The sequence below is a fragment of the Astatotilapia calliptera genome, chromosome 2, assembly GCF_900246225.1.
Source record: "Astatotilapia calliptera chromosome 2, fAstCal1.2, whole genome shotgun sequence".
Lineage (NCBI taxonomy): Eukaryota > Metazoa > Chordata > Actinopteri > Cichliformes > Cichlidae > Astatotilapia > Astatotilapia calliptera.
Genome location: NC_039303.1, coordinates 24,236,190 through 24,260,997, shown reverse-complemented (window position 1 = coordinate 24,260,997; position 24,808 = coordinate 24,236,190). Strand labels below are relative to the sequence as shown.

Genomic DNA, 24,808 nt, shown 5'->3' with positions numbered 1-24,808 from the left:
CTGTGCACACAGTTCTGAAAATGGAAACTCATTTAACAACACTTTAACCCTAAGCACAATTCCACTGGTCTCACTCAAATAACATTGTGGAGGTTTTGCAAATCTCCAAACACAAACTGCATCATTTAGTACACTTTGTTCACCTAGAGACACAGGCATACAACACCCTGATTACCAATTAGTTTCACTCATGTTGCATCCGTTCATCTCAATTGGAAGAACCATTCAATTGTGTATGGATGTAAATATGTAGCATAGCCACATGAAGCTAAAACTCTTTAAGTATTGAAAAACTGAGCCACAGTTTCTGGAGATGTGTTTAAATGTTTTTGGAAAAAACTGCAATTTGAAATCCAGTTGTAAGTTACAATGAATTACCTTAAAACGTGACATATAAGTTCAGGGTGGAGCAGCCTAAGTGGTCTCTGCATAAAAAGGTTACACTACAGTTATGCTGAACTAGGATACAGGATACAGAATTTCAATTTAACTACTACTCTTTCTGAGTCTTGGGACTTTGAAGATATTCAGTTAAACGTTTTTTAATGGTTCACAAATTTGAACTAACTGCTGTTCATGTGAAATTGATGGATTTTTGCTGAAAATATTCTCCTTTGGAGCAGTATAACATGCTGTTGTATGCTTAGATGGTTGGTTGGATTAGTTTGATTTTGACTTAGTGTATCACAGTAGGAGATATGTCTTGTTCCTATGGGACAAGTCACTCATTGTTTTCATTTCTGTAACAGTAGGAAAATGTAACTGTAATGAAAATGTTAATGTTAATCCATTAGTCACAGTACAGAAACGAGCACTGCGTATTATTCACAAGGCTGGTTATCTAGATCATACTCACAAATTCTTTCTTCAGGCAAAGTTACTTAAATTCCAGGATCTGGTTAATTACAATACATCCATAATTTTGTATAAAGCTTTTACTAAACTTTTACCGGCAAATTAACAAACTAGATTTGAAATTCGAGAAAAGGTTTATAATGTGAGAGGCTTTGGAGAATTCAAATTACCCAGAACTCGAACAACCCGTAAAGGTTTTTGTGTGTCTGTATGTGGTGTGAAAATCTGGAACAGTCTGAGTTTACAATTGAAACAATGCAAAAATATTCATAGATTTAAATTTCTCTACAAACAGTTGGTCTGGTCACAGTATACTCAATGATGGGTTTTAGTGTGCTCTGTAATGTCTGTTCTCTTACCATTGCTGGTATGGATTCCAAAAAAAAAAAAAGTGTGCGTATGTATGTACATATATGTACATGTGTGTGTAGATATATATGTATGTATATGTATGTGTGTTTGTTACTTGTAGTTATTACTGCCTGTTACCTGTGGTAATGCAATTTATAATTTATATATTCTGTATTCAGTTATGAAGGCTCTAATTGTTGTTTGCGAGCTGCCGTTTAGATGCTTGTATGTGCCCGGGGCTGTTGATGGGTCTGTATGCAATGATGGGCGTAGCTGCGGGAAGTTTGTTTTTTTTGTTGATGAGTGAGTATAGGGGTGGGATTTAATAAGTTTTCTTCGTCCCACTCCTTTTTCAGGCAATTTTTGTTTTTTGTTTTGTGCATTTTATGTTCAATATAGGTATTTGTTGTGCCTGAAAATGAACAAATAAATGAAATGAAATAAATGAAATGATTGGAAAATATAGCAACAGACTATGACAAATTTACATTCCAAATTTTCTGAAGGAGCTTTTTTGTAATTAAATAAATAATTCTCAAGCAGTGCTTCTTTTTCTTTTTTTTTTCTTCATGTAAATTATTGTTTCACATTTAAATTTACATCAGATATCCCCTAATTAAATGGCAACTTTCAAAGAAGTTTAGAGCTGTTACAGAGTTCGGCATCATCCATTCCTTACCTCTGTATGAACTCGGGTGTGTTGCTGTTCTGACTGCCGGTATACTTTGGTAGAGCCTTCATGTTAAAGTCACCACACTAATTCACTTTTCTCTGCCTTTATTTCTAGCAAGTAAGACAAAAGTTTGAGTGTATCTAGTGTGTAAACTTGGGTGTGTTGCTATGTAAATGTTTCATACTCTACATGTATAATTAGGATGCATTTAAAAATAATAACATTAACATTTTGTATTTATTAATAAACATCATATAATCACATAAAGCTTAATAATAAACTACATAACATGGATTAAAAAAATTTAACTGATGCAGTGTCACAAACCTTTCCCTTGAAGAAAAAAGAAGGACTCATTTCTCCTAAAGAGTGTCTTCAAAGGTTTTCGGTAAGCAGGTTATCCCAAGCAGTTTGGAAATCTTTGCCACAATTTCTCATTGTCTTCAGTCTCTTCACATAATCCCAGACTGACTATGATGTTGAGATCTGGCCTCTGCAGGGAGCGGACCAAATCTCCCACAGGCATTGTTCTCCTGTATGTTTGGGGCTGCTGTCTTCCAACAGACTTTGTGTGCCTGATCAGACTCTGACATAAACCTTTGCACAGTAATACAGTTTTCGTATTGTTTTGCTTTCTGTTTTTTAAATAAGTCTTTCAATAAGCACTATTCAGAACTGACCACATATTTGTGTTTTAGTGTATATATGCCATAATTGTTTATGTGCATGCTTACCTGCATATTTACATGTATTAACAGTAGTTTCTGTGGGTTTTTTGTTTTGGTTCCTTTTTTTATTTTTTACTTAACCACTGGAATAACAGACAAATTATAGAATATAATATAGCTGGTGTAATATATCATGTATAAAATGTAGATTATACTATTTCTTTGTTCTTCCCAACATTAATGGATAAAAGTATTTGGACTCACGAATTTCAATAAAATGTTGAATTTTATTTTATTTGAAGAATTCCTAGAAATGTCCTTTGTTTTCATCACTGACTGGTAAAGTTATTTACATTAGTACATTCAGCGTTCGCAAAATAAACCTGACTTTATATACATGCACGCACAGCTAAGGTCAGCTGAAGGACAATTTTTAATTGTATCGGTCTACTCTGTCCACCACTGCAATATTCTGACATTTGAAACAATAAAGTTAACGGGGAAAGTGTAATCTAATTGTTAACTATTATATAGCAAAACGCAAATAATCAGCCAGTTAGAGGATTTAAATTATCCAAAAGCCTCGAGGCCAGAGAGCACCAGCCAACGGTCTAAGACCCCACAAAATCCTGCTATCTTTCTTTCTCTTTCTCTCTCATACACACACGCAGTGAGCCTCCCTCTAACACACAACCCTCAAAATACCCACACGTTCCTGCAGCGGAAGTTTTTAAGCAACCTTATCTGAAGCTTTATCTGAGCTGGAGATGTGCTGCAGAAAGACAGGTCAAAGGGGACCGCGGGGCTTCTGCAGGACGAAGCATTAGGGATATGAAACACATGCCAGACCTGTCATGTCCAATTTACAGTTGACAGAATAAGTTAGTATCCAGTAGGACTTGGAGTTTCACTTAATTCTGCATGCATGTTCATAATATGGCTCCTTTCTTTAAATCTCTTTTTGCAATTGATGCTATAAAAAATATGGAAACGTTCATTCTGACTGCGCATGGGCAGCCTAAATTAATCATGTCGAAAACGTTTCCATCACGTTCTGAGCCTCCCCGAAGCGCGTTTACTTTATTTAACCAATTATTACGACAAGAGCCGGGCCAGTGTTGACTCTCGCTGGGCCGGAGAAAGATTTTATGGCCATTCATCAGCTCGCGAGGCGCACAAATAGTCTTTAAAACTATAAACACAATCGCTGGATCGGAGACGGGGGGACCCATTTACCCCGTGGCTGCGCTAAACGCTTAAGATAAAACAAACGATAATACTGTCTGTCTCCTGTGACCGTCTCCACAGGCATTAATAGGAGGTTTAGTGCCAATGGTGCGAGGGGGAACCCATGTAGGTTACGCGTCATTACGCACAGCTGTCTCTATTTCACTGCTGACAGCTGAAGTCATATTGCCCAAATTATCATTGTTAAATTAAGAACTAAATGATTGTATGCTTAATTGATATCTCAGTGCGCCTGTATTTAACAGGACAGAGAAGATGCACAGAAAATGTAAACCCGGCTGAACGAGTTGGGACTTTCTGACTGCCATAAGACAAAAGTGTCACACATGACACTTTTTTAGGATAACCCGGCCTGCAGCTTGGGTGGGAGCTTGTTGTCATCTGTTATCACGTCCCGATAAGACAGACAGCGTCTCCAAAAATCTCTTAGAGGCAGACAGCAGAGTGTGTCACTCCTGGTTTCAGGTTCCTTGTTCAGGGACCCAACCTGTTGTCTGCTTCCCTCCTTCTTGACGCTTGTCTGCTCCGTTTCCCCTCAGAAGAGCCACGGGCCGACACCCCAAGCACACACGCGCAGACGACCATCTAGGCGCATTAATGGATTTTGATTCCACCCAGAAAGTTAAACAATGCAAGTCAGTGGTCGCTAATGCAAGTTTTTGATGTGTATGTCAGATAAATTATTTATTTGGTACTTGAAGACCTGTATAAACATCCGGAGCTTGTATTGTGCGTAATGGACTACAGCAGTGCTAAACACTATCCGGCGAGATGGATACTTCATTTAGAAGCTTTATAAACCAGTGACATCCTCAATCAAAGCACAATAAGATGTGTTTCTCTCCAACAGGATGAAAGGATGTACTGATTTAGTGGAATATTTACAGCAATCCTATTTGCTCTGGGCAGAGTATAAAGGCTGGTTAAGCAGGCTACTTTGCTGCAAATTAAGAAATAGACCTATGACCAACATCAGGCCTAACATGCAACCTACCAAACATCACTTTACGTCAGTAAATGGGAGTACCAGAGCTCAAGGTCCCACTGGATCCCCCGTCCCTCCCTCATTCTCTGCGTCACTGAAAGGAGGGAGAGAGAGGGGCCAAGAAAAAAGTTTGGAGTCAGAGTTGACATTCAAAATGCACACTTCACTCAAGAACAGTCCGGTATACCAAACTTATACGTAAATCCAAGAAGGAAAGGTGGGGTTTTTTGTTTGGGTTTTTTTTTTTTTTTTTTTTTGGTGACTTCTTTTTGGCCTCCATGTGACAGATTAACAGATTATTTTTCTTTTTCTGGTTTTTGACAATGTTTCCCAGCCCTAGCACGTCCACTCCCTTCTCTGTTAAGGATATATTAAACTTGGAGCAGACTCATGACGTTCTGGCGTCTTCTTTGGACGATTGTTCTCGCATGGACTGCTGCACCGTTGCGACATCCTCCTCCTCCTCTTGTATGCTGGGCCGAATGAAGCAGGAGCCTCTCCGGGACATCTCGTCCACCGCCGCCTCGCTTCTTGTAGAGGACACACACGACTCCAGAGCCGGCAGAGGCAATGCACTTAACTTTGCTTCTACCTTTTATGGCAAATCCCTCATGGAGATGGAAATAGATAAGGGTGGAAAATCTGATGCGTTTGAGGGGAAAAGAAGAAAAGGTGAGCTAAAGAAAGAATTGTCTTTAGTTTGGAGGCCCATTAAACCTAGGCCTGGATACACATGTGCTTGATTTGAATAATGGCAGATTCTCTGAATGTTATCTGCACTAAAGCAATAAGTACCACAAGAAAGTATACAAGAAAAACGGGGGCTGCTGGACAAAGGCCCTAAAACGAAACCTTTGAAATTTAAACATAAATGAAAGTTGGTGAACTTTAATACTGATTTGAAAATTAATTTGAAAAATGTAATAAAATCCAAACTATCATTGACGTCTTTGGTATGAAATGACAAATCATAGCGTTGTGCGTAAATCATATTAGGAATGATTGGTCGCACGGATGGCCGGGCAATCTGCCCGAACCTGTGCCAATTATTATGATCGTTATAACAGCGCAAAATAAAAAATATGAATATAAATTCTAAAATCGTGAAGAATTCTAATCTAATTCAGTTATTTCTCTGTGCTTTTTCTGTCTGTGTTTGTCTTAATCAGGCGAATTCAGTGTTCCGTCAGAGTCTGTGGAGGACATAAAGGCCGATGATCAGGACCGGCCCAAGCCTCGGAGGCGCAGGAAGCCCCGGGTCCTCTTCTCCCAGGCACAGGTGTACGAGCTGGAGCGCCGCTTCAAACAGCAGCGGTACCTTTCGGCCCCGGAGAGAGATCACCTCGCCGGTGTTCTCAAACTCACCCCGACGCAGGTGAAGATCTGGTTCCAGAACAGGAGGTACAAGTGCAAGCGGCAGAAGCAGGACCAGAGCCTGGAGATGGTGTCCCTGCCGCCGCCCAGGAGGGTGTCGGTGCCGGTGCTGGTGAGGGATGGGAAGCCCTGTCTCGCGAGTGACGCGACCAGCTACAATCCTTCCTACAGTATGGGTCACATTAACCATTTTAGTTATAACAACTACACAGCCTTCAGCAACTACACCGGCTCCAGCTGCAACACGAACTATGCATGCAATTACCCCGCAGCCGCAATGCAGACTATGCAAGGTACCTCCAGCAACGGCAATTACATGAACTTTGGGGTAGGGGATTTCAGTAACGTCCAGAACACATACTCCTCCAGTAACGGGGTGTCTTCCTTACACGGCATTAGGACGTGGTAAACAAGAGAAGAAGAAGAAAAAAAGATGTTAATTTACCTTAATAGTATTTTATGACTGCATGCGTGTATACCAACGAATTAAAACATTGAGGAGTTTGTGTAATTTACTTATATTTGATGAATTATTTCTCGTAGTTTCCGTTTGAATTCAGCACCAGTTTTTCCTCTAAACGTGTTACATTTTAAGTTATTTTCAGCGCACATTTAATTTGAGCGAAAAACAACATAATAAATGCCATTTTTTAATTTTAAAAATTGCCAGATTTCACTTTCTATTTTTCCATATCTTCCTTAAGGTGGTTATTACATATTTCTTTTTACGAAAAGTATTTTCTGTGGAAAACAAAACAACTTACAACTTAATTATATGATATAATTGTATATGTATTCTATATTATTATTGTTACTACCATTATTATTATCATTAAAATTTTTAGCATACAACCACGTCCTCATCGTGTCTGTTTTGGCTCTGTTATCTAACTGTACATCACAAACCCCCCACAAGAATTCAACTAAATCATCCAATAAAAAAAACGATAATTTTAACAGCACATATAATGCACACCTGTGGGTTATATACTGGTAAACATGCATAAAAATAAAATAAAAAATCTGACATCTATCAAACCACCCCATGGTTTGTTTCTGGTTAAACTGCTCAAGTACCTATTAGAAAGCTTCATTCAGTAGGCTTCAACAAGGTAAAAGGTTGTTAAATGTTTACACTTTTTTTACAACCTACTGTCAGCTGCATGTACTTTTTACACATGTTTATAAGGTTGCTTTGACTAGCCGTGACCTTGACCTTTTAAAATGTTTCAAACTGGGTTCCAATACGGAAAACCTGAAACGAATGATCAGTTTTTTATGTAGATAAATTTTATATGAATTATTTCTTCATCTTCTCTTTGTTCCTGAAAGTCAATAGTCTTATTCCCTGAACTTGGAAACATGGTGGCAAATACAAGGTGTGACCAGATCAAATATATGTAACTTTTTATGGACAGTACACTGGATTACTGAAAATTACTGTAATATAACCTTTCGCTTTTTATTGTAACACAGCTGTTACTCTCCAACTGAACATACACCCAGTATCAAAATGATGTATTAAATACTAACAATACCAAAGCTCTATAAAGTCAAATTTACTAAATGAATGTGAAGTTGCAGAGGTCTCCCATTAGCCACCCGATCCCCGTGTTTACACCATCAGTGTGGTGTCGTGTACACTTCAGAGACCTCTGCCCACTTATCCAGATACAAACCCAAACACTCAATTGTCAGTATCTTGGTGCTAAATGCAAGAATGGCCCAATTTGCTTGACAGAGAGCCAAAGGCTTTGTCTAAGTGTGCGGCTATACGAACAGGCTGGAAATTGGCTCTGTCCAACTGCCGCCACTTTACACAAGTAAGAGATGCTTAGGCATCTCTCAGGTCTCTTCACACATACTCTATTGTCTGCTATCTTACTGTAAACAATACAGTGACAAATGCACATTTGAGACACACTAAAGAAGACGGGAGCCACTGTGTTTATTAATAATTAGCGATGACATTTACAAATAATAAAAATGAAACAGCAATGCCAGGCAATTGCCCAAAGGGTGGCAAGGTCATGTGGCTTCTCTGGCCACCCTCTCCTCTGTAGTGTTGAAAAGGGAACGTCAGATAACAGCGCCACACAAACCTAAAAATATCCCTCACCCTCCACTCACGCTGGAAAGGGAGAGGGAAACAGGTTGGAATAATCTGCTTTTCCGGGTCTTATCTGAAGAAAGGCAGGGCTGCATGCTGTCCTATCTCTGCCAGTGCGAACACTGCTGGTGCTTTTCGGAGCTTTTCTGCTCTGCTGCAGAGCCACACCGGCAGAGACGGAGCAGACTGCATCCAGTCTTACACTTAATAAAGGGGTTTTTTTTTTACTTTGATTTGCATGCCAAGTGAATAAACATAGGGACAGTTAGAAGTGTATATACAACCTACGAGTGCTGTTCAAGTAGGAAAACACAGTGAGGAGTGAGTGCAATTGAGCCTGAATCATAATAAAGTTAAAAAGTACTTAAATATTCTTTTCACATAAACAACATTAATTCATCATTACGGAGTACAGTAATGTAAGTTGCACAGTGCATTCCCACAAATAGCATTTACATATAAAGCTGGAACGTTATTAACAGTAATTGTGGGAAACTGGATTGTGGTAAATGGCTTGGTTTCCACTGGTGATGCAAAAACATGTACAGGCCTTGTTTTGATCCCAAATATATATGTCTGTAATATAATGTCATTACATAGCATTTTTTGCCTTGAATTAACAGTAATTAATAGCATTGCATGCTACTTTAATAGTTCAGTGATTGACTTGCCAATAAAAAAACTGTTGAAGCTAAAAATGACTTTTCTTTTTTCCAAATGAAACCATGATATTACTCATGCTGTACCATATTTCATGTTTCATAATAATCAGCAAACAAGTTTCCCCTCACACAAAGACACGTTTTACATCCTGAAGCCAAAATATTTTTTTTCCTTTAGTCTGCCTCTGAGCTGCAGGCCTGTAGGTCGCTCTCCCTCTGTGTGGACAATATTTCACTCTCAGCAGCGTCTCAGTTCAGTCAAGTAAGCGGTTCGCATTCTGCCGTGCAGACGCCGTAATGCGTCTAGCATAGCACGCAGCATTCAGAGTTGTTTAAATCATTCCCACTGACTATGGAAAGTACCATTCATGCTCACGGGAGAACCCTTCTGGTCTACAGGAAGGGGAACAGTCTCTTCTTTAGGATGTAGAGCACTGTTGCGAGAAACAGAGCTAACGCCAGGAAGATGAGCAGCTTGTCGGTGAGCTCCCTCCGGTTGTACTTGGTGATGAGTTTTCTCCCAATCTGAATGGTCCCTGTCATTGTCTTAAACTCATCATTTGTCTCTTGGATCGTTCTGGATGAGGTTGCTTTAAACAGAAAAGAAAAAAAATGTGGGGCTACACATTTGTCACTGATATAAATAGACATTATATTCCGAGCGTGTGCATTAACACAGTATAACCTGTTAAATTACTCTCAGTAAACAAGAATGCTTTAATGCCATTTAAAATTAAAAAAGTATATCAAAACAACAGGATACTGTTCATTCACCAACCTAGTGACGTTATGGTCTCCTCGCTCTGCTGAACTTGCTGGGCCATCATTCGGCTGATGCTCATAAGATTTTCGGTGATGTCGCTGGTGGTCTGGGCCAGACCCTCTTTGGTCATCTTCCTGATTTAAAAAGAATGCATGCAAACAGAATGCATCACATAATAATAATAATAATAATAATAATAATAATATTTTTATCTCTTTATTTGAAAATAAAGAGATAAATAAATAAATAAAAGCGATACACAGCAATACAAGTTAAAAACACAATAACAAGTTAAAAACATAATAAAAGTTAAAAACAATAAAAAAATTTAAAACTAAATGGCATAGAATTAAGACATGTAGGATAGGGTGAACAAGTGGGTCTTCAACTTAGCTTTAAAAACCTCCACCGAGCATGCCTGCCTAATATCTTGAGGGAGATTGTGCCACAAAAATGGGGCACGTGAAGAAAAAGCACGCTCCCCGATAGTCTTTTTTCTTTGCATTTAAGCAAACGTTGCTTAAGTGCAAAGCTGAGATTTAGTGGTCTTTAAATATTAGGACAATCTTCAGCTCACCTCTGTCTCACAGAATCATCAGCTCCATTAAGAAGGGCCTGCTTTTCCATGTTGTCGATTGTAAGTTTGCTGGCCAGGTTGGCTTTCCTCCAGGTTGTCTGGTTACTGCAAAAAATACAAAAAAGAAAATGAATAAGCTTTTATTAAGTAGACTTTTAAAGTGTTAAAGTGGGCAAAATGCATTACCTGAGCATCTGTTTTCTGTGGCCTTCTACCTGAGTCATCAAGGCCTGCTTGTCTGACTCTTTGTCCTGCTCCATTGCCATCTGCTCAAAGTCCTAACATGGAAGCAAAACAACCACAAGGGCTTACAATTAAAAGAAAAAAAAGTTCAAGCAACCGATGTACAGCCTATTAATTGGGAAAAATCTCTCACCTGAATCCGTAGTCTTAAGCTGAGGAAGTTCTTTTTCACTTCTCCATTTAATTCTGTCAGCTTGCTTTGAGGGCCTGTGCACTCACTGATATCCTGGTAAAATGTTGAACCAAGGATAAAAGTCATGACATTTCATTGCTACACTGCTGTTACTGTTCACATGTTGAAACGACAGCTGTTCTGCATATTAACACTGCTTTCTCAAGCTGAACTGTGGAATTCGCACTGTTTTAGACCTCCTCCTCACCTTTTAACTATTTTCACTTTTTCCTGCAAAGCGGATTTTTTAAATGTATTTATTTATCGACACTTCCCCCCAAATTAACCAGCTTTCTAATATTTTTTGACAAGTTTTGCAAAATAGAGTTTAACTTACCCATTTATATTTAAATATGCTCTAAAATCATTTTAAAATATGAATAGTTTCTACCAAATATGGTCCTACACTGCCTTGTGCTTACTAGTGTCGCAAAAGTGAGGCACTTGATCCGGTACATGTTTGGAAAATAATGCTTGATTTTCCAGCGCGCCTTTTATTGAATTGCTTTCCTGTCCATTGACTACTTGAAAAAGATTAACGTAGGTAGATTTTTATTTAGGTCCATAAGTTACATTAATCCTTCGTTTAAATGAAAACATCTAAATACCTGCTGCCAGAAAGATTTTTTTTACACCGATAAACAGGTTGTAGTCAACAGGAATTAAAAACAGAGAATAAAGAAATAAGAAACATTGCAAATATTTCTTAGCCTCTTGGCCACATCTCTCCTACAAAAAGGAGCTGTTTAATCTCAATCTCAATTTTCTGAATCTAAATGGTTTTCTATTATTCATGATAGAAATATTTAACACACTAGAGCTTTAAGTTATTTTAAACAGTTTAAATACAGGTGATGTACCAAAAAGTGATCTCAGATGTGTTTTTATGGCAAGTATTCGTTTTGCTTATAATGTAAACGGGCTGCAGTCAACGGGATTTATGAAGGGGTTATATATAAAATAAAGAAGTGACCTGTTTTGGGAGGATCATCATTTGGTATATACCGGAAATCACTAGTTAGCGCAACACAACACCGGCTGGTTATCTACATTATTATTACAACATCTTGTTCATAAAATCTTGGCTGAAAATATTCTTTTTTTACAGCCTCTTTGTAACTTTGATAGAAAATGTTCCGGTGCAGGCTTTCGGAGACGGTCGCTACACCTCATAAAATCAGGCCAAGTTAATACAACTCCGCTATGTGACACGCTCAAAAAATAACGTGTCCCGTCGCAGCACTAAGCAGTCTTACCAAAGAAATATTCGCACCTGGATGAGAGCTTTAATTTCCAAGTCATATTTGAGTATTTCTTGTTCGCATATTCGGACGTGGACATCTGACGACGCCATGTTGCCAACGTAGCCGGCTGGAGCTACGGAAAGCAAAGAGGCCAATTTGAAGTCCGTACGTCAACGTCGCTGTTTGACGTGTTTTGTTACGCAAAAAACGTCAACGATAATGACTGCATGAAAAATGTTTTATGGGGTCATTTTTTTCAGATAAATTACAAAAAAACAACAGCATTTTCTATGCCCTATGAAAATATTTTAGTGACATAAATGTGTTTAATGTGTAAATGACTTTCAACATAATTATGTAGAAAGGAACACTTTTATATTTGAAAAAAATATATAATTACAAACAATTATGGATGAATGATTTGTTTATTAATTTATTAATTATCTGATGAACAAGCTGACACAAACTTCACACATACACACACACACACTCACACAACAACTGCTATCCATGCTAACAATATTGTTGAACACAATGTACATAATATATAAACAAAACTGCAACAAGGAAATGTTACTTTAATTTAGGTCACAGCACATCCACACAGATCTCACAGCCCTTTGGGAGTCATTATATACACAAGGCACTGGTGCCACTCAATAATCATACAGGGTTCAGAGTTTTAAGGCAATTGGGGACAACTGATCTCTGCAATGGCAAACATCCACTGGTGTGCAGCACTGCAAGGTCATCCTGCTGCTGAGAGAATAATAACACAACATTAGATGAGAGGCATCCAAGTATTAATATATTACATAAAAGTAGCATGTAGGTATAGTCTTAAGCTTACCTTAAGGGTTGGGAGCCCCAGAAAGGCAAATTAAGGCCAGTGATAGCGCAGGTACCAAATAACATCAGTGGACAGGCTAGGCCCAAACAGCGGGTTCAACTGGGCCAGAATGGCTATCAACCAGCTGGGTAAACAGAGAGGACACCATCAAGATCACAAACAAAACACTCACATCATATTCTCTAATAAAAATGTCATCTTGAATGAACACCACGGTTTGTCACAACACTGCAACCAGCTCCTGGGTTTATTATAACAGCATCAAGCTTGGGGGGCATTTGGGAGATTAACCTCACATGGCTGTAACACTACTGTGACTATACTGCCCCCTTTTGTCTGCCAGCATGCAACAAAACACCAGATGCATTCAAAACTGTGAATGTAAATAATTTATGACTTAAATAAGATACGCATAGTCTGCTTTATTTTCAAGCAACGTGCATCAATTAACTTGGAGCAACAGAAGTGGACCAATTTGTAATTATCCAAATGCATTAATCACCTATCAAGAAGATAGTTCTCTTATATTTAACTGACTGCTCACTTCAGCCATTTATATTATAGGCCTGATTCATTGCAGGCTTCCTCTATTGTTTTTAGATATATATAGTACCACTGTGTGTGTGTGCCTGTCTGTGGGAAAAAAAAAAAAAAAAAGGAATCCGGATGGTGAATACTTACAAAAGGTAACAGCAGACTGCAGTTAGCACCAGCATCGTCACTATCACACTGTGGGGAAATAATATACATTTTAAATATATAAACAGCACATCTAATATTTAATGTCTGCGAGTTTTTGGATTTAAAACATATCCAGCCATTCATCCACATTCACGAGCTGGATCTCGTGATGCAACTGAAAATCAGACAAATAAAGGAAGTTGTACTGACTTTGGCATTTTTTTTTCCAAAAATAGAATCCATTAATGGTCGTATTATGTACTGAAATACAAGAGCAGGATTCACTGCCAAGGGGTGTGAGGAACTTTAGCACGAAGCCAGAGTAAAATTAGCTTTAGTTAGCTAACTCTTAAGTTTTAGTAACTAGAGTAGCTAACAGGGTTTAAAGGTGATATGTAAGTGTAATAAACAGCTTTACAAAACGCCAACAGTAAATTTAGCTCACGCACACTTCACCTGTTTGTATAAAAACTAAGAAAATAATACAACGTTGACATAAAAACCTTCCGTAAACTCCTTATAGCCAGCCGGAGCTAAGCTAACCAACTTACCCTCTGTTTGGTCCTTTGGGGATAAACCAAGGCACAATTCCTCCAACAATACCCCAGAACACAGTCATCACGGAAATCGCGATCGCAAACGAAGTTATTGCCATTGTGAGTTTCGTCTAAAAACACAAGACTTCAGAGGTATAAACTTTCAACTAAATGTATGCTGCCCAGCCGACGACGACACGCAGAAGGCAACACGTATCACATGACTGTGAACCGGAGAAAGAGGAAGTGGAGGGACTGCACTGCAAATTTCAAAGTGCTTGTGTTGTGAAACGTTTTCATTAATTCTTAAATTAAATAAATGGCGAAAAGTATTTGCGTTTTAACCCAACTTTTATTTGTGGTTATATTCCATATGCATAAAATGAAGCGGACAAACTGGAAGACAAACTGTGCCATATTTATGTTTATTTCTACTACATTTCTCTCATTAACGTGAAAAATAGTATATGAATATTACACATTGTTATACAGGTGAAACTCGAAAAAAAATAGAATATCGTGCACAAGTTCATTTATTTCAGCAATTCTACTTAAAAGGTGAAACTAATATAGGTTCACCTTTTAGATATTTCAAGCCTTTATTTATTACAATTTTGTTGATCGTGGCTTACAGCTTATGAAAAACCTAAATTCAAAAGCTCAGAAAATTTGAATATTGCATGAAACCAATAAAATAAGGATTTTAAATAGAGAAATGTCAGACCTCTGAAAAGTATAATCATGCATATGTACTCTGTACTTGGTTTGGGCCCTTTTGCATGAATTACTGCATCAATGCAGCGTGGCATGGATGCTATCAGCTGAGGTGTTATGGAAGACTAGGATGCTTCAATAGCAGCCTTCAGCTGTTCTGCATTGTTCGGTCTCACGACTCTCATCTTTATCTTGGCAATGCCCCATAGAGAATCTATTGAACCAGGTTTTAGTACGTTTGTAGGTGTGGGCAGGTGCCAAGTCCTGCTGGAAAATGAAGCCAGCTTCAGCTTCAACAGCTGCCTTGACTCTGGACTTAATAAAGCACAGTGGACCAACACCTGCATGCCTCCCCAAATTAACACAGACTGTGGAAACTTAACACTGGACTTCAAGCATCCTGGATTGTGTGTCTCTCCATTCTCCCTCCAGACTCTGGGACCTTGGTTTCCAAATGAGATGCAAAATTTTCTCTCATTACAAAAGAGGACTTTGGACCACTGAGCAACAGACCAGTTCTTTTTTTCTTTAGCCAAGGTGAGACACTTCTGACATTATTGTTCAGGAGCGGCTTGACAAGAGGAATATGACATTTGAAGCCCAAATCCAGGATCCGTCTGTGTGTGGTGGCTCTTGATGCACCAACTCCAGCCTCAGTCCACTCCTTGTGAAGGTCCCCCACACTTTTGAATGACCTTTCCCTGACAATGCTCTCCAGGCTCTGGTCATCCCTGCTGCTTGTGCACCTTTTTCTTCCAAACCATTCCCTTCCACATAACTTTTTATTAATGTGCATTGATACAGAACTTTGGGAACATCCAACTTCTTTTGCACTTATCTTTTGAGGCTTTCCCTCCTTATGGAGGGTGTCAATTATGGTTTTCTGCGCAACTGTCAGATCAGCAGTCTTCCCCATAATTGTGATTCCTACTGAACCAGACTGTGAAACCATTTAAAGGCTCAAGAACTCTTTGGAGATGTTTTGGATTTATTAGCTAATCAGAGTGGGACACTTTGAGCCTACAACTGGACCTTTTCACAATATTCAAATTTTCTGAGCTTTTGAATTTGGGGTTTTCACAAGCTGTTAGCCACGATCAGCAAAATTTTAACAAATAAAGGCTTGAATTATCTCACTTTGCATGTAATGAGTTTTTATTATGTTTCACTTTTTCAGTAGAATTACTGAAATAAATGAACTTTTGCACGATATTCAAATTTTTTCGAGTTTCACCTGTATATCTTTTTTTCATTCAATTGGTAGCCTCTCCTCCTATGATGTTTTAGTTTCGCTAAATTTAATGTAAAATTTCTTGCAAAATCTATTTTTTTTTTTCTTCTTCCCTCTCAAACACTGTCAGAGATGGCAGCAGGGACCCAGAGGCATTCAGTGAGGAGCAAGAGGTCACTGAATTACCTGCTGTCCACCATGGACAGCCCATCACGGTCACCACAATCCTCATTCATCAGCTCGTTTAAAACCAAAATGGTTTCCTACTGTTCTCTTCTTCTGTGACAGGTGAACACACCTGTCAGGATATAAGATTTCATTTTTATCCTTTATCCTGGTGTCTTAAAAGTAATTTCCTTTGGAGGATCCATAAAGTATATTAATCTGGATCTGTTAGAGCAAATGCTGGGTTTCCATATTTTTGCTTAAATGCTTTGAAATATTTTTTTGTTTCTTGCACAGTATTTTGGATTTTCACCTCATCATTTCATAGTGAAATCAATTAACATAGAAGCTGAGGTGGTGTGTAGTCAGTCACATGAATTTCCTTGCCTGTAACAAAACTACACTCATATTTGCAGTTAATTGTGCAATTAAAGAACATTTCTTTGTGTAGTTCACTTTTAACATTTTTAAACAATAAACCTATGCAATTTTGGCCACAGCTTGTTTTTAATTAAGCAGCAGCACTGGCCAATTCATTAAATTCCTTATAATACAGTGTGCTGTTTAGAGATTTGAACATGACTTTGAAGGCATACAGTATACCCAAGTGTTAATTTCCATAAAAAAGACAAGCATGTTTAAAATAAAACATTAAAAAACATTCCCGAGTTTAGGGGGTTACAACGAAAATATGACAGACAACATGAGGTCCATTTACAGAGTTTATTGATAGCAAAAGATCATTTTCACTCCTGCATCTTCTCAATGGTCTCCTCCTTGTATTTGCCCTTCTCCTTTCCATCAGCACGAGACTTGGCCTTGCGCTCCAGGATCTTCTTGCGGTCTTTGTCCAGCTTTAGCCTGGTGATGACCACCTGCAGACACAAAAACATCTTGGTAAACAAACATGTATTCTCTCATGGATACATCAGCAATATGTCTGAAATTACCTTCAAATCTCTTTAATAAAATTTAACAAAAAGACATTGCTTAATAATTGAAACATTTCCCACTGTTTTTGTAACCAAGGATTATTATTTTTACTCTACAAGGAAAATCTTGCTTTTCCAGTTTACGTTTAAAAAAATAAAAATAAAAATAAAAAATTGAATCAAAAGGGACATGCTGAAATTCAAATATAATTCTTCTTAAATTACTAATGTTCTGCATCTAGGATGTCACATGCTCTCCCATTAGCTCTGTACTTGCTTCAGCTATCCACCAGTGTTTACAGATTTACAGAACTGACAGAAAGAGGTTCTGTGGTAGTTTAATGCATTACACTGCAATTTAAAACCGAACAGCATCAGCAAATTTAAAAAAAAAGAAAGAAAAAAAGCTATAATCCAGCTAAACCAGAGCAACTGCACTTCACAAAATGTTATTTGGTCACTTTGATTTTTCAATTTCAGTGCTCATAACACCAAGTGTCAGAGTATGATGAAACACTGTGTCAAATACCAAGTGAAATTTCTCTCAAGTCTACCTGTAATCAGAGTTTAGGGTGTGCACCCGGGAGCAGGATTAAGACATAATTAGTTAGAAGCAAATCTTAGCCCAACAGGCAGCTTTACACACGTGTAATATAGAAACCTGAAGTCTGGCTTAGATATGGCATCTTCTTATATCTAGTAATCCTAGACTGTCCACAAAAGAAGTCCTTAGTGAGTTGCTGGTGCATAGTGAGATTTGGTGTCATTTGGGCTCGATGTAAAGTTTCCTTTTCTTTTTGAAAACACTGCAGCCTCACTGGAGACAAGTGGGAGTGAGTTGGTCCCTTGATAAATTAACTTCAGGAACATAGGGATTTCCCAATAGCACAGCGGGATACTACCGCAGCAGTTGAAAAATTCTCCATAATAAAAATGTTTACTTGTTTTGACTTCTTCTTTACCAGCACTAATGCAGTGATTGAGTCTTGAAAATGTATCAATTTAGCAGCAGACTACAGCGACTGGACAACACCCAGTATCCAGATTTAAATGGGTCTAAGGTGGCGTTGAAGTGCAATGAGCAGAATCAGATACATCAGAGTCACCCTTATTTGGTTTGTGCTTAACAAGTAAGGAATTTGACTCCACTTTACTTTGCTCTCTGCATACATGTGCAGAGAGTATGCCAACGACATCAACCATAACACCAGTTTACAATCTCCAGATCACAACACACACCGCCTTTGGCTACTACCGTCCCACACAACCACAACTAGTCAAGTAGTCTGTCCGACTGCAAGATGAGAGAGTCAAGCACCTGAATGCTATTGAAGTTTACAACTGTAGTGACTGGGGCCCACTCATGGAAGCAGATTTAGCAAACATCCCTCGGTTTGTTAATCCAGACATGAGGAAAATGCTGGAATCCCACGATCCTATGATTCTGGGTGTCAGAGCTCCACTGATGGCTTCCTTTACATTTTTTCTACTCATGCATGTGCTTAACTAAAGGTGAACACTCAAGTTCAATGAAGATATTCTGATCAGCTGTTCTGAAACCAAAATCTTTAGCAGTTCAAAGCAATCTGGTAAGCAGACAACAAAAAGTGAATGATATTTGTCGACTTTGAGTGAAGTAACTGTTATCAATGTGAAGTAGGTGGGACCCCTCACACTTTCAGACCAGTGACTGAAAAGACTACCACAGAATGAAGAATACGGCTAAAAGGCACAACACGACAATTGTTTTCAGTGTGGACACAGCTTAAGAGTTGCAGATCTTAGACTTAAACTCAAAGTTTATATATAAACTTTATTTGTTGAACATGCTTCTTGGAACAGGGCTCTGAGCCAGCTGTTAGGAAAAGAAACAAACATCAAGAGCTAAAATACCTCAACTTTCAAAATTACAATAGATAAAAAACACTAAGAACCCCAAAATACCCAAGAAATACTTATATAGCTACCCTCCACATTGAATTTGTGTTGATCAGCTTAAGAGCTTGTGACATGAAAAGCTCAAGACTACATCTTCCTGACACAAACAAACCAAACAGATATGAAGCCAGTAAGCACCATGTGTGACTATACCACGGAACAAGTCTACTCACACAAACTCAGTATCTATTCAATTACGTCTCACCTTGCTGGGGTGGATGCCAACATGGACTGTTGTTCCATTGGCCTTCTCTCTCTGCACACGCTCGATGTAGATGACATACTTTTTCCTGTAGACCTGGACTACTTTGCCAATCTGCTGGCCTTTGTAGTGTCCACGGACAACCTGTATGTAAATACACAAGGAGGTCAGACTAATCTGCCTAACATGTTGCACATCAGCTATAAAAAAGAACCCCTCAGCAATACAAACCACATTACCTGGACTTCGTCATCTTTGCGGATGGGCATGGACCTCACGTTGTATTTCTGGCGGAGCTCCTTAGACAGGGGGGAAGACATGATCTTCCTCCTGATGTGTGAGGGGGCATTGAAGTGCCTCTTACGGTTCTTGCGACGGGAGGATGTTACAAAGGGATTGAGCTTCATGATGCTGTAAAGAAACAAGTAATGGCACATTGACAAACCCAGGCGATAAAGGCTGCACTTGCTTGCAAAACAGTCCACTCAAATTGTGGATCAGGATCGACAGTTTTAAGAAAATATAAGAATGTAGGGTTAAAGTACACACTACTATCTTCCGACACCACATAAAGCAACTGAGAACCCAAACCTAGAATGTCCACTATGTGTGTTATTTTGCTGTATTAGGTACCTGGCTAGGTTGTGCTACGTTTTAAAGGCGACTATTAAGCTAGCTCAAGTAGTTAGCATAAGATAGCCGTCAGACCGAAGCGGGATATTTCTGCAACATAAACTCGGTACAGTGGTTGAACAAACTACACACTTCCAAAACAATGTTTTTAAAAGCCCATTACAGTTACAGAATGTAAAATTGGTCAAATATTAAAGGCTAGCACCAGGAGTAGAGCTGGTTCACTATCGCTAACCGACATGCGGATACTGAAGGACCTAACAGGGAGACCAACTACTGACAGCGTTTATTTAGTAATCCATCGTCAACACGAAGCCAATATTCGCTGATTTTTAATTGTACTGAAGTATATGTGGGGTTTACACTTGTATACGGACACACAGTGGTATTAAAAGCAGGATGGATAACGATAACTTTGGCGAATTCATCTGCCGGGAATTCTTACCCTGCCTTTGCTCCTCTATGGCCGGCGGAAAAGAGACTCGCAAACTACTTCCGCTGGCATTAGTTCACACTCAAGTCTCGCGAGAAGTCAGTGTTTAAAATGATAACACAGATAAACGCAAGCGTAAACACAGAGGGGTCTGGCAAAGATGACACAATTTCGTCGTACTGAAACTTGTTTAAGTGCTGCGTGTGCTACGAGGAGTTAAATTCGACTAAAAGAAGGTGACCGTTAAGATTTTTATTCACCATAACAAATTTATTTTTTAAATAATGCCACGTAATAATTTTTAGTTGATAAAATTGCAGGGGCGTTTTTAGTAAACATGCACAACGATGTTTACTAGGTTTGTTTTTTGTGACGTTATAACTTGTGTTTTCTAGCTACATTAAATATTTCCACAAGATGGCGCTAAACTTAGTTAATCGGTAACCTGGTCTACAAACAAGTTTTGTCTATGATTCATCAAGTTCTGGGCTCTGTGCACCACACAACCCTCTTTTAGGCATCAGGGATAAGTGTGAGTAGCACTAATAGATCGGCAAAACACATGTTCTATCGGTAATACACACCCCAAAAAACATTCAGTGTAATTTCCAATCAAAGTATTTGCCCTTAGCTACATTTAATATAAAACAGACTACCAAATTTATAAGGCAAAACTTCCTGGCTCTCGCAGATGTAATTGCGCTTTTCCTGCTCTTTTTTTATTTTATTTAAACCCAAATACACTGAGAAATAAACACGAGGAGGGTGTTCACACCAGCAGACCACACATACATTGACCTCCCATGATAAGAGGACAGAAGCGACCCCCTGTCCTGCTCAGACAAACTCGCCCACATACACGGAGAGACCTGCCGAAGCGGAGACGCGCTGACACCGTGCGCTATTCGCTCCCCGGGTGAAGCGCAGATCTACCGGAGCCTACTGCCTGCCTGCCTCCCTGCCTGCCTGTGAAAAAGTGATGCTGTCATAGCCCCCCTGCACCGCGGACAGAGCCTATTTCACTCCCCCCTCCTCCTCTCCGAACCTCCCCGGATCCTCTGTGGCTGGCTGTCGGCGGCAGCAGTGCGGATGTGGAGCCCGCAACGCAGCGCTCTACACCCGTTAGCAAGCACCGGAGAAGAAGATGAAATGTTTTTCCCGTTATCTCCCGTATCTCTTCCGCCCTCCGAGCACCATCCTGTCCTCCACTTGCCACACCGAAGGTAGGGTGGAACGCTTAACCGGGGGTGGCTTTCACGGGTCTGTGAGTCGCTTAGTTTGTGCCTTGTGACATCAATGTTTTTATGCTGCTGCACATATGATACACATGTGCAGAAGTTAGGCTGGCCACTTGAAGGGCTAAGGCTTAACCAGTAGTTAACCCAGACCAATGCAGATTTGACACTATGCATGAAGTTGAAGGAGCCCTTTCTCAATTTCTGATGCAAATTATAGAAAGTGTTCCAAGGCTCTGTGTGTGTGTGTGTGTGTGTGTGTGTGTGTGTGTGTGTGTGTGTGTGTGTGTGTGTGAGAGAGAGACTGTGTCTTGTAAACAGTATCACTCCACTCGCATTTTGCTCCCTTTAAAGGTGTCAACACACAGGCCTAGTGGATGCCAAGAGAGAAAGTCAGTTTGTGGAGTTGCATGACAAGTACCCACATTGCTCCTTACTCATGGTTCTCTCATTCATTTCACCAGCTCACACTGCCTAGATCACTTAATTCAAGAGCATCTAGGCATCTCCAGATATCGCCCAAACCTCTCACATTCACCCATTCCAGTTATTCCTCTGGAGTCCCTGAAGTTAAAATGGTGAATTGACATGCCGTTAGACCGAGAAATGACTTCATAATCCTGTTGATTGTGCTGTCAGACACAGCCCAAGAGGGTCTGAGTGTTTGTATAACCAACCACTTACTAGGTCATAATGTGGAGACTGAGGCATTGCATTATTTAGCTTTGCATGGTTGCCCTCTTTCCTGTGTGCGCTCTGCCCTCAGCCTTCTGGTAGAAGGGAAGATAGTGTGATACACTGTACATCCCAGTATGTTGTGGGCATCAACAAGGTCTTTCACAGCATGTAGAGCTGACCTATATACTGTATATATTCACCAAAGAAGAAGAAGCACTTGAGGCTACCTACTCTTGCACTTTTTACATGTCTTCTCTATTTCATCACAGATCTTTCCCGGTCCTAAATTTCATTTTTCTCCCCCCCATCCTTCTGGCTAATTTAATCTTGATTAGCCATTAAAAGTATGAATATCAAACATTAATTACAGCACTTAAAGCGGCATCAGATGTGAAATTATGGCTAACAGTTTGCCTCATAGCCAGTGCCAGTTTATTTTGTTTTTTGTTAGCTCTGATTGTGCAGTGGAAGTAAATCTGAGTGCATTTTGAACATATACCTGTTTCAAAGTCATTTAGATCTCCATCACACAGCTTTTGAACATTTAATCAGCACAAAAGTGACACAACACATCAGATAAACATCAGTATCTGACGTCAATAAACTTCATCTTATTTATATCGGCCACACTAATGTTGAATCTGTATAAAATCCAAGGTCCAAGGTTTAAAGTGTGTTTATCTAATACTGGATGCAGGCTATTAATGAGATCAGGAGCAATGCATTGCACAAAATGTGAATCACAACAAAATAACTTACAAAAAAGGTTTTTAACAAATGAGTTTGGAAAACATTTCTTTTATACTCAGAGTGTACATATGTGGATTTTAATAAATTTGTTATATTTATCTTGTAAAATATAAATTGACCTGCTTGTCCTGTAGCCTAGTTTCTCACCATGATCACATGGCGTAAATATGATAGAAATGTTTATCATTACTGCATTCGATCGCAAATACAACCCAGTTTGAGCTCCCCGATGTTAAGAGGTGCGGCCAACATACAAAATGTTTTTCACTGCCTTCACTCCAAGCTTGTTTACTCACTTTCTGAGTCTCCATCCCTCCGCCTGACATGAGAGAGTGGTATAATAGAGGAAGTGATAGATCAAGAAGAAGAAGAAAAAAACCACGGCTGCCTTGTTCAGCCTCAGTAATATGATACACGATCCTGTGCTGCTCCCTGTGTGAAGAAATATGAAACAGTTGTATGGAGAAAGCAGGAGTAAGAGATGTTGAATCTCATGTGCTGGAGGCCAGCAGAGTGAGATGACACAGCAGATCACCTTAGAAATATGATGTGTTAAAAACAAAAGAAAGAAAAAGAGAGATAAATACCTCTGCACACTATGTGTTTGGGTGTGTTTTAAAAAGTAAGAGAAGGTAGATGTTTTTGTGCTAGAATCTATGCATGCGCTTGCGTTGCGTAAAAGCTTTTGCTCGCGTGTCCCGTTTTGACCTTGTTGGCATTTATTGCCCCTTATTCAGACATGCTGGTCTGAAGGAAGCTGGGTGGTGCATCACTGTAGTCCTCCTTCATGTCCGCTCCAGCTGAGCGGAGTTCACCGCAGGGAAGATGAGTGTGCAGTTACCATGTTAGTGGAAAATATATTATATAAGCACTGCACTGACCATGGTGTGTGTGTCGGTGTGTGTTCTCTTTGTTTATCTGGGCCATTGTAGAGAGCAATGTGCCAGCATCATTCGGATTCACCTGGGTCCAGTCTCTGAGGGATACACTGCAAGCTTTTGTCTGCCTCCCTGTATAAGTTTATAAGTTTGCATTGGTCTCTCTGTGGCTTTTATCTGTCTTTTTTTGTCCCCTGGTGTTCACTTTTCTCCTTTTTTCATGAGTCTGTCAGTAGGGGTGTGATGGATTAAGTCTTCAAGTTTTCTGAAGGGACTGCATATGTGTGTCTCTCTTTGCTGATACTTTGTGTTTGAGTCAGGAAAAAAAGAAAAAGTGCAACCCCCAACTGACATCTCACCACATCTCAAACTGCCATCAATCAGCAGAGCAAGTCCTGCATCAGCTTCCTCGTCTATTGGCTGTAGTGTCTAAGGGGAAACCTGTGGTACATTATTATGCTAGGGGGGAAAAAAGCTGAAAAGGGAAGTGATTTTTAATTAATTAATTAAACTTTTGAAGATTAGATCTGTGTCAAGTCTCTGTGATTATTAGGTATAGCTGACACGTGTCTCGTGCCACGCATGTGCATTTGTGTATTTTTGCTACATCGTGGTTTTTTTATTTGTAAGAGCTTTTCGTGGCATTGCCGGAGGGGAACTTCTGTCGACAGTCTGACAAAGCATGACACTGAGTTGGAGTTTTCTGTTTGAAGAACACAGCGTGTGTTTGTGTTTGAGGAACATCGCATATGCTTGTGTGTGTGTTCATTCCCTTATCTTACATCCTGCTCTGTTGTTGTTACCCTGGCAGACACCCAGTTCACGGCTCAAAACACACTTGTCGTAATCATCCTGCCCTTGCATGCCGTTGGGGACAAACACCCTACATACCAAACTCACATAATTCACACACTTACAAGTGTGACTGTTCTGCTTCAGCTTGTCAAAAAGGACACAGCCCTTGAAGGGATAGGATACTCCTGCAGTTAGTATCGCATGTCCATTAGCTCGCTTTTTAACTCGTTAA

At 39.4% G+C, this 24,808-nt stretch overlaps 5 protein-coding genes across 6 annotated transcripts in view; 2 read left to right on the top strand and 3 right to left on the bottom strand.

Moving 5' to 3' along the window:
- Window positions 1–5,095: 5,095 nt before the first annotated feature.
- Window positions 5,096–6,645, top strand: nkx2.5 (NK2 homeobox 5). The gene is made up of 2 exons (XM_026179981.1): window positions 5,096–5,452; window positions 5,950–6,645. Exons 1-2 carry the CDS (start codon window positions 5,104–5,106, stop codon window positions 6,561–6,563), a joined length of 963 nt encoding a protein of 320 aa, XP_026035766.1. The 5' UTR covers window positions 5,096–5,103; the 3' UTR covers window positions 6,564–6,645.
- Window positions 6,646–8,078: 1,433 nt separating this feature from the next.
- Window positions 8,079–12,074, bottom strand: bnip1a (BCL2 interacting protein 1a). Its single transcript, XM_026189267.1, has 6 exons — window positions 11,955–12,074; window positions 10,643–10,735; window positions 10,453–10,544; window positions 10,267–10,371; window positions 9,705–9,823; window positions 8,079–9,516 (listed from the first exon to the last, which is right to left on the bottom strand). The coding sequence occupies exons 1-6, from the start codon at window positions 12,033–12,035 to the stop codon at window positions 9,320–9,322; spliced, it is 687 nt and encodes a 228-aa protein (XP_026045052.1). The 5' UTR covers window positions 12,036–12,074; the 3' UTR covers window positions 8,079–9,319.
- Window positions 12,075–12,331: 257 nt separating this feature from the next.
- On the bottom strand, window positions 12,332–14,255 carry atp6v0e1 (ATPase H+ transporting V0 subunit e1). Of its 2 annotated transcripts, none has more exons than XM_026189290.1 (4): window positions 14,008–14,255; window positions 13,457–13,504; window positions 12,776–12,899; window positions 12,332–12,681 (listed from the first exon to the last, which is right to left on the bottom strand). In XM_026189290.1, the coding sequence occupies exons 1-3, from the start codon at window positions 14,109–14,111 to the stop codon at window positions 12,806–12,808; spliced, it is 246 nt and encodes an 81-aa protein (XP_026045075.1). In that variant the 5' UTR covers window positions 14,112–14,255; the 3' UTR covers window positions 12,332–12,681; window positions 12,776–12,805. The 2 variants fall into 2 exon arrangements, with proteins under 2 accessions (XP_026045075.1, XP_026045066.1); XM_026189281.1 differs by having other exon boundaries at window positions 12,332–12,684; window positions 14,008–14,254.
- A 2,556-nt stretch (window positions 14,256–16,811) lies between these two features.
- On the bottom strand, window positions 16,812–20,324 carry rpl26 (ribosomal protein L26). Its single transcript, XM_026189254.1, has 4 exons — window positions 20,253–20,324; window positions 19,414–19,585; window positions 19,178–19,318; window positions 16,812–16,977 (listed from the first exon to the last, which is right to left on the bottom strand). Exons 2-4 carry the CDS (start codon window positions 19,579–19,581, stop codon window positions 16,849–16,851), a joined length of 438 nt encoding a protein of 145 aa, XP_026045039.1. The 5' UTR covers window positions 19,582–19,585; window positions 20,253–20,324; the 3' UTR covers window positions 16,812–16,848.
- A 74-nt stretch (window positions 20,325–20,398) lies between these two features.
- ppp2r2ba (protein phosphatase 2, regulatory subunit B, beta a) overlaps window positions 20,399–24,808 on the top strand; it is a 44,875-nt gene continuing 40,465 nt past the window's right edge. Inside the window, exon 1 of the mRNA XM_026189233.1 lies at window positions 20,399–21,463. Within this exon, the coding sequence (XP_026045018.1) occupies window positions 21,385–21,463 (79 nt within the window). The 5' untranslated portion in view covers window positions 20,399–21,384. The remainder of the gene's footprint in view (window positions 21,464–24,808) is intronic.

Excerpts from the sequence above, each read along its gene's own strand:
- nkx2.5 (XM_026179981.1), top strand. The coding sequence starts at position 5,104 with ATGTTTCCCAGCCCTAGCACGTCCACTCCCTTCTCTGTTAAGGATATA. Across the intron at positions 5,453-5,949 it reads TGAGGGGAAAAGAAGAAAAG|GCGAATTCAGTGTTCCGTCA; the intron begins GTGAGCTAAAGA and ends TGTCTTAATCAG.
- bnip1a (XM_026189267.1), bottom strand. The coding sequence starts at position 12,035 with ATGGCGTCGTCAGATGTCCACGTCCGAATATGCGAACAAGAAATACTC. Across the intron at positions 10,736-11,954 it reads AAATTAAAGCTCTCATCCAG|GATATCAGTGAGTGCACAGG; the intron begins GTGCGAATATTT and ends ACATTTTACCAG. Across the intron at positions 9,824-10,266 it reads GATGATTCTGTGAGACAGAG|GAAGATGACCAAAGAGGGTC; the intron begins GTGAGCTGAAGA and ends TTTTTAAATCAG.
- atp6v0e1 (XM_026189290.1), bottom strand. The coding sequence starts at position 14,111 with ATGGCAATAACTTCGTTTGCGATCGCGATTTCCGTGATGACTGTGTTC. Across the intron at positions 13,505-14,007 it reads CCCAAAGGACCAAACAGAGG|TGTGATAGTGACGATGCTGG; the intron begins GTAAGTTGGTTA and ends ATTTCCCCACAG. Across the intron at positions 12,900-13,456 it reads GCAGTCTGCTGTTACCTTTT|CTGGTTGATAGCCATTCTGG; the intron begins GTAAGTATTCAC and ends CTGTTTACCCAG.
- rpl26 (XM_026189254.1), bottom strand. The coding sequence starts at position 19,581 with ATGAAGCTCAATCCCTTTGTAACATCCTCCCGTCGCAAGAACCGTAAG. Across the intron at positions 19,319-19,413 it reads GCAAAGATGACGAAGTCCAG|GTTGTCCGTGGACACTACAA; the intron begins GTAATGTGGTTT and ends ATTTACATACAG. Across the intron at positions 16,978-19,177 it reads TTGGCATCCACCCCAGCAAG|GTGGTCATCACCAGGCTAAA; the intron begins GTGAGACGTAAT and ends TTGTGTCTGCAG.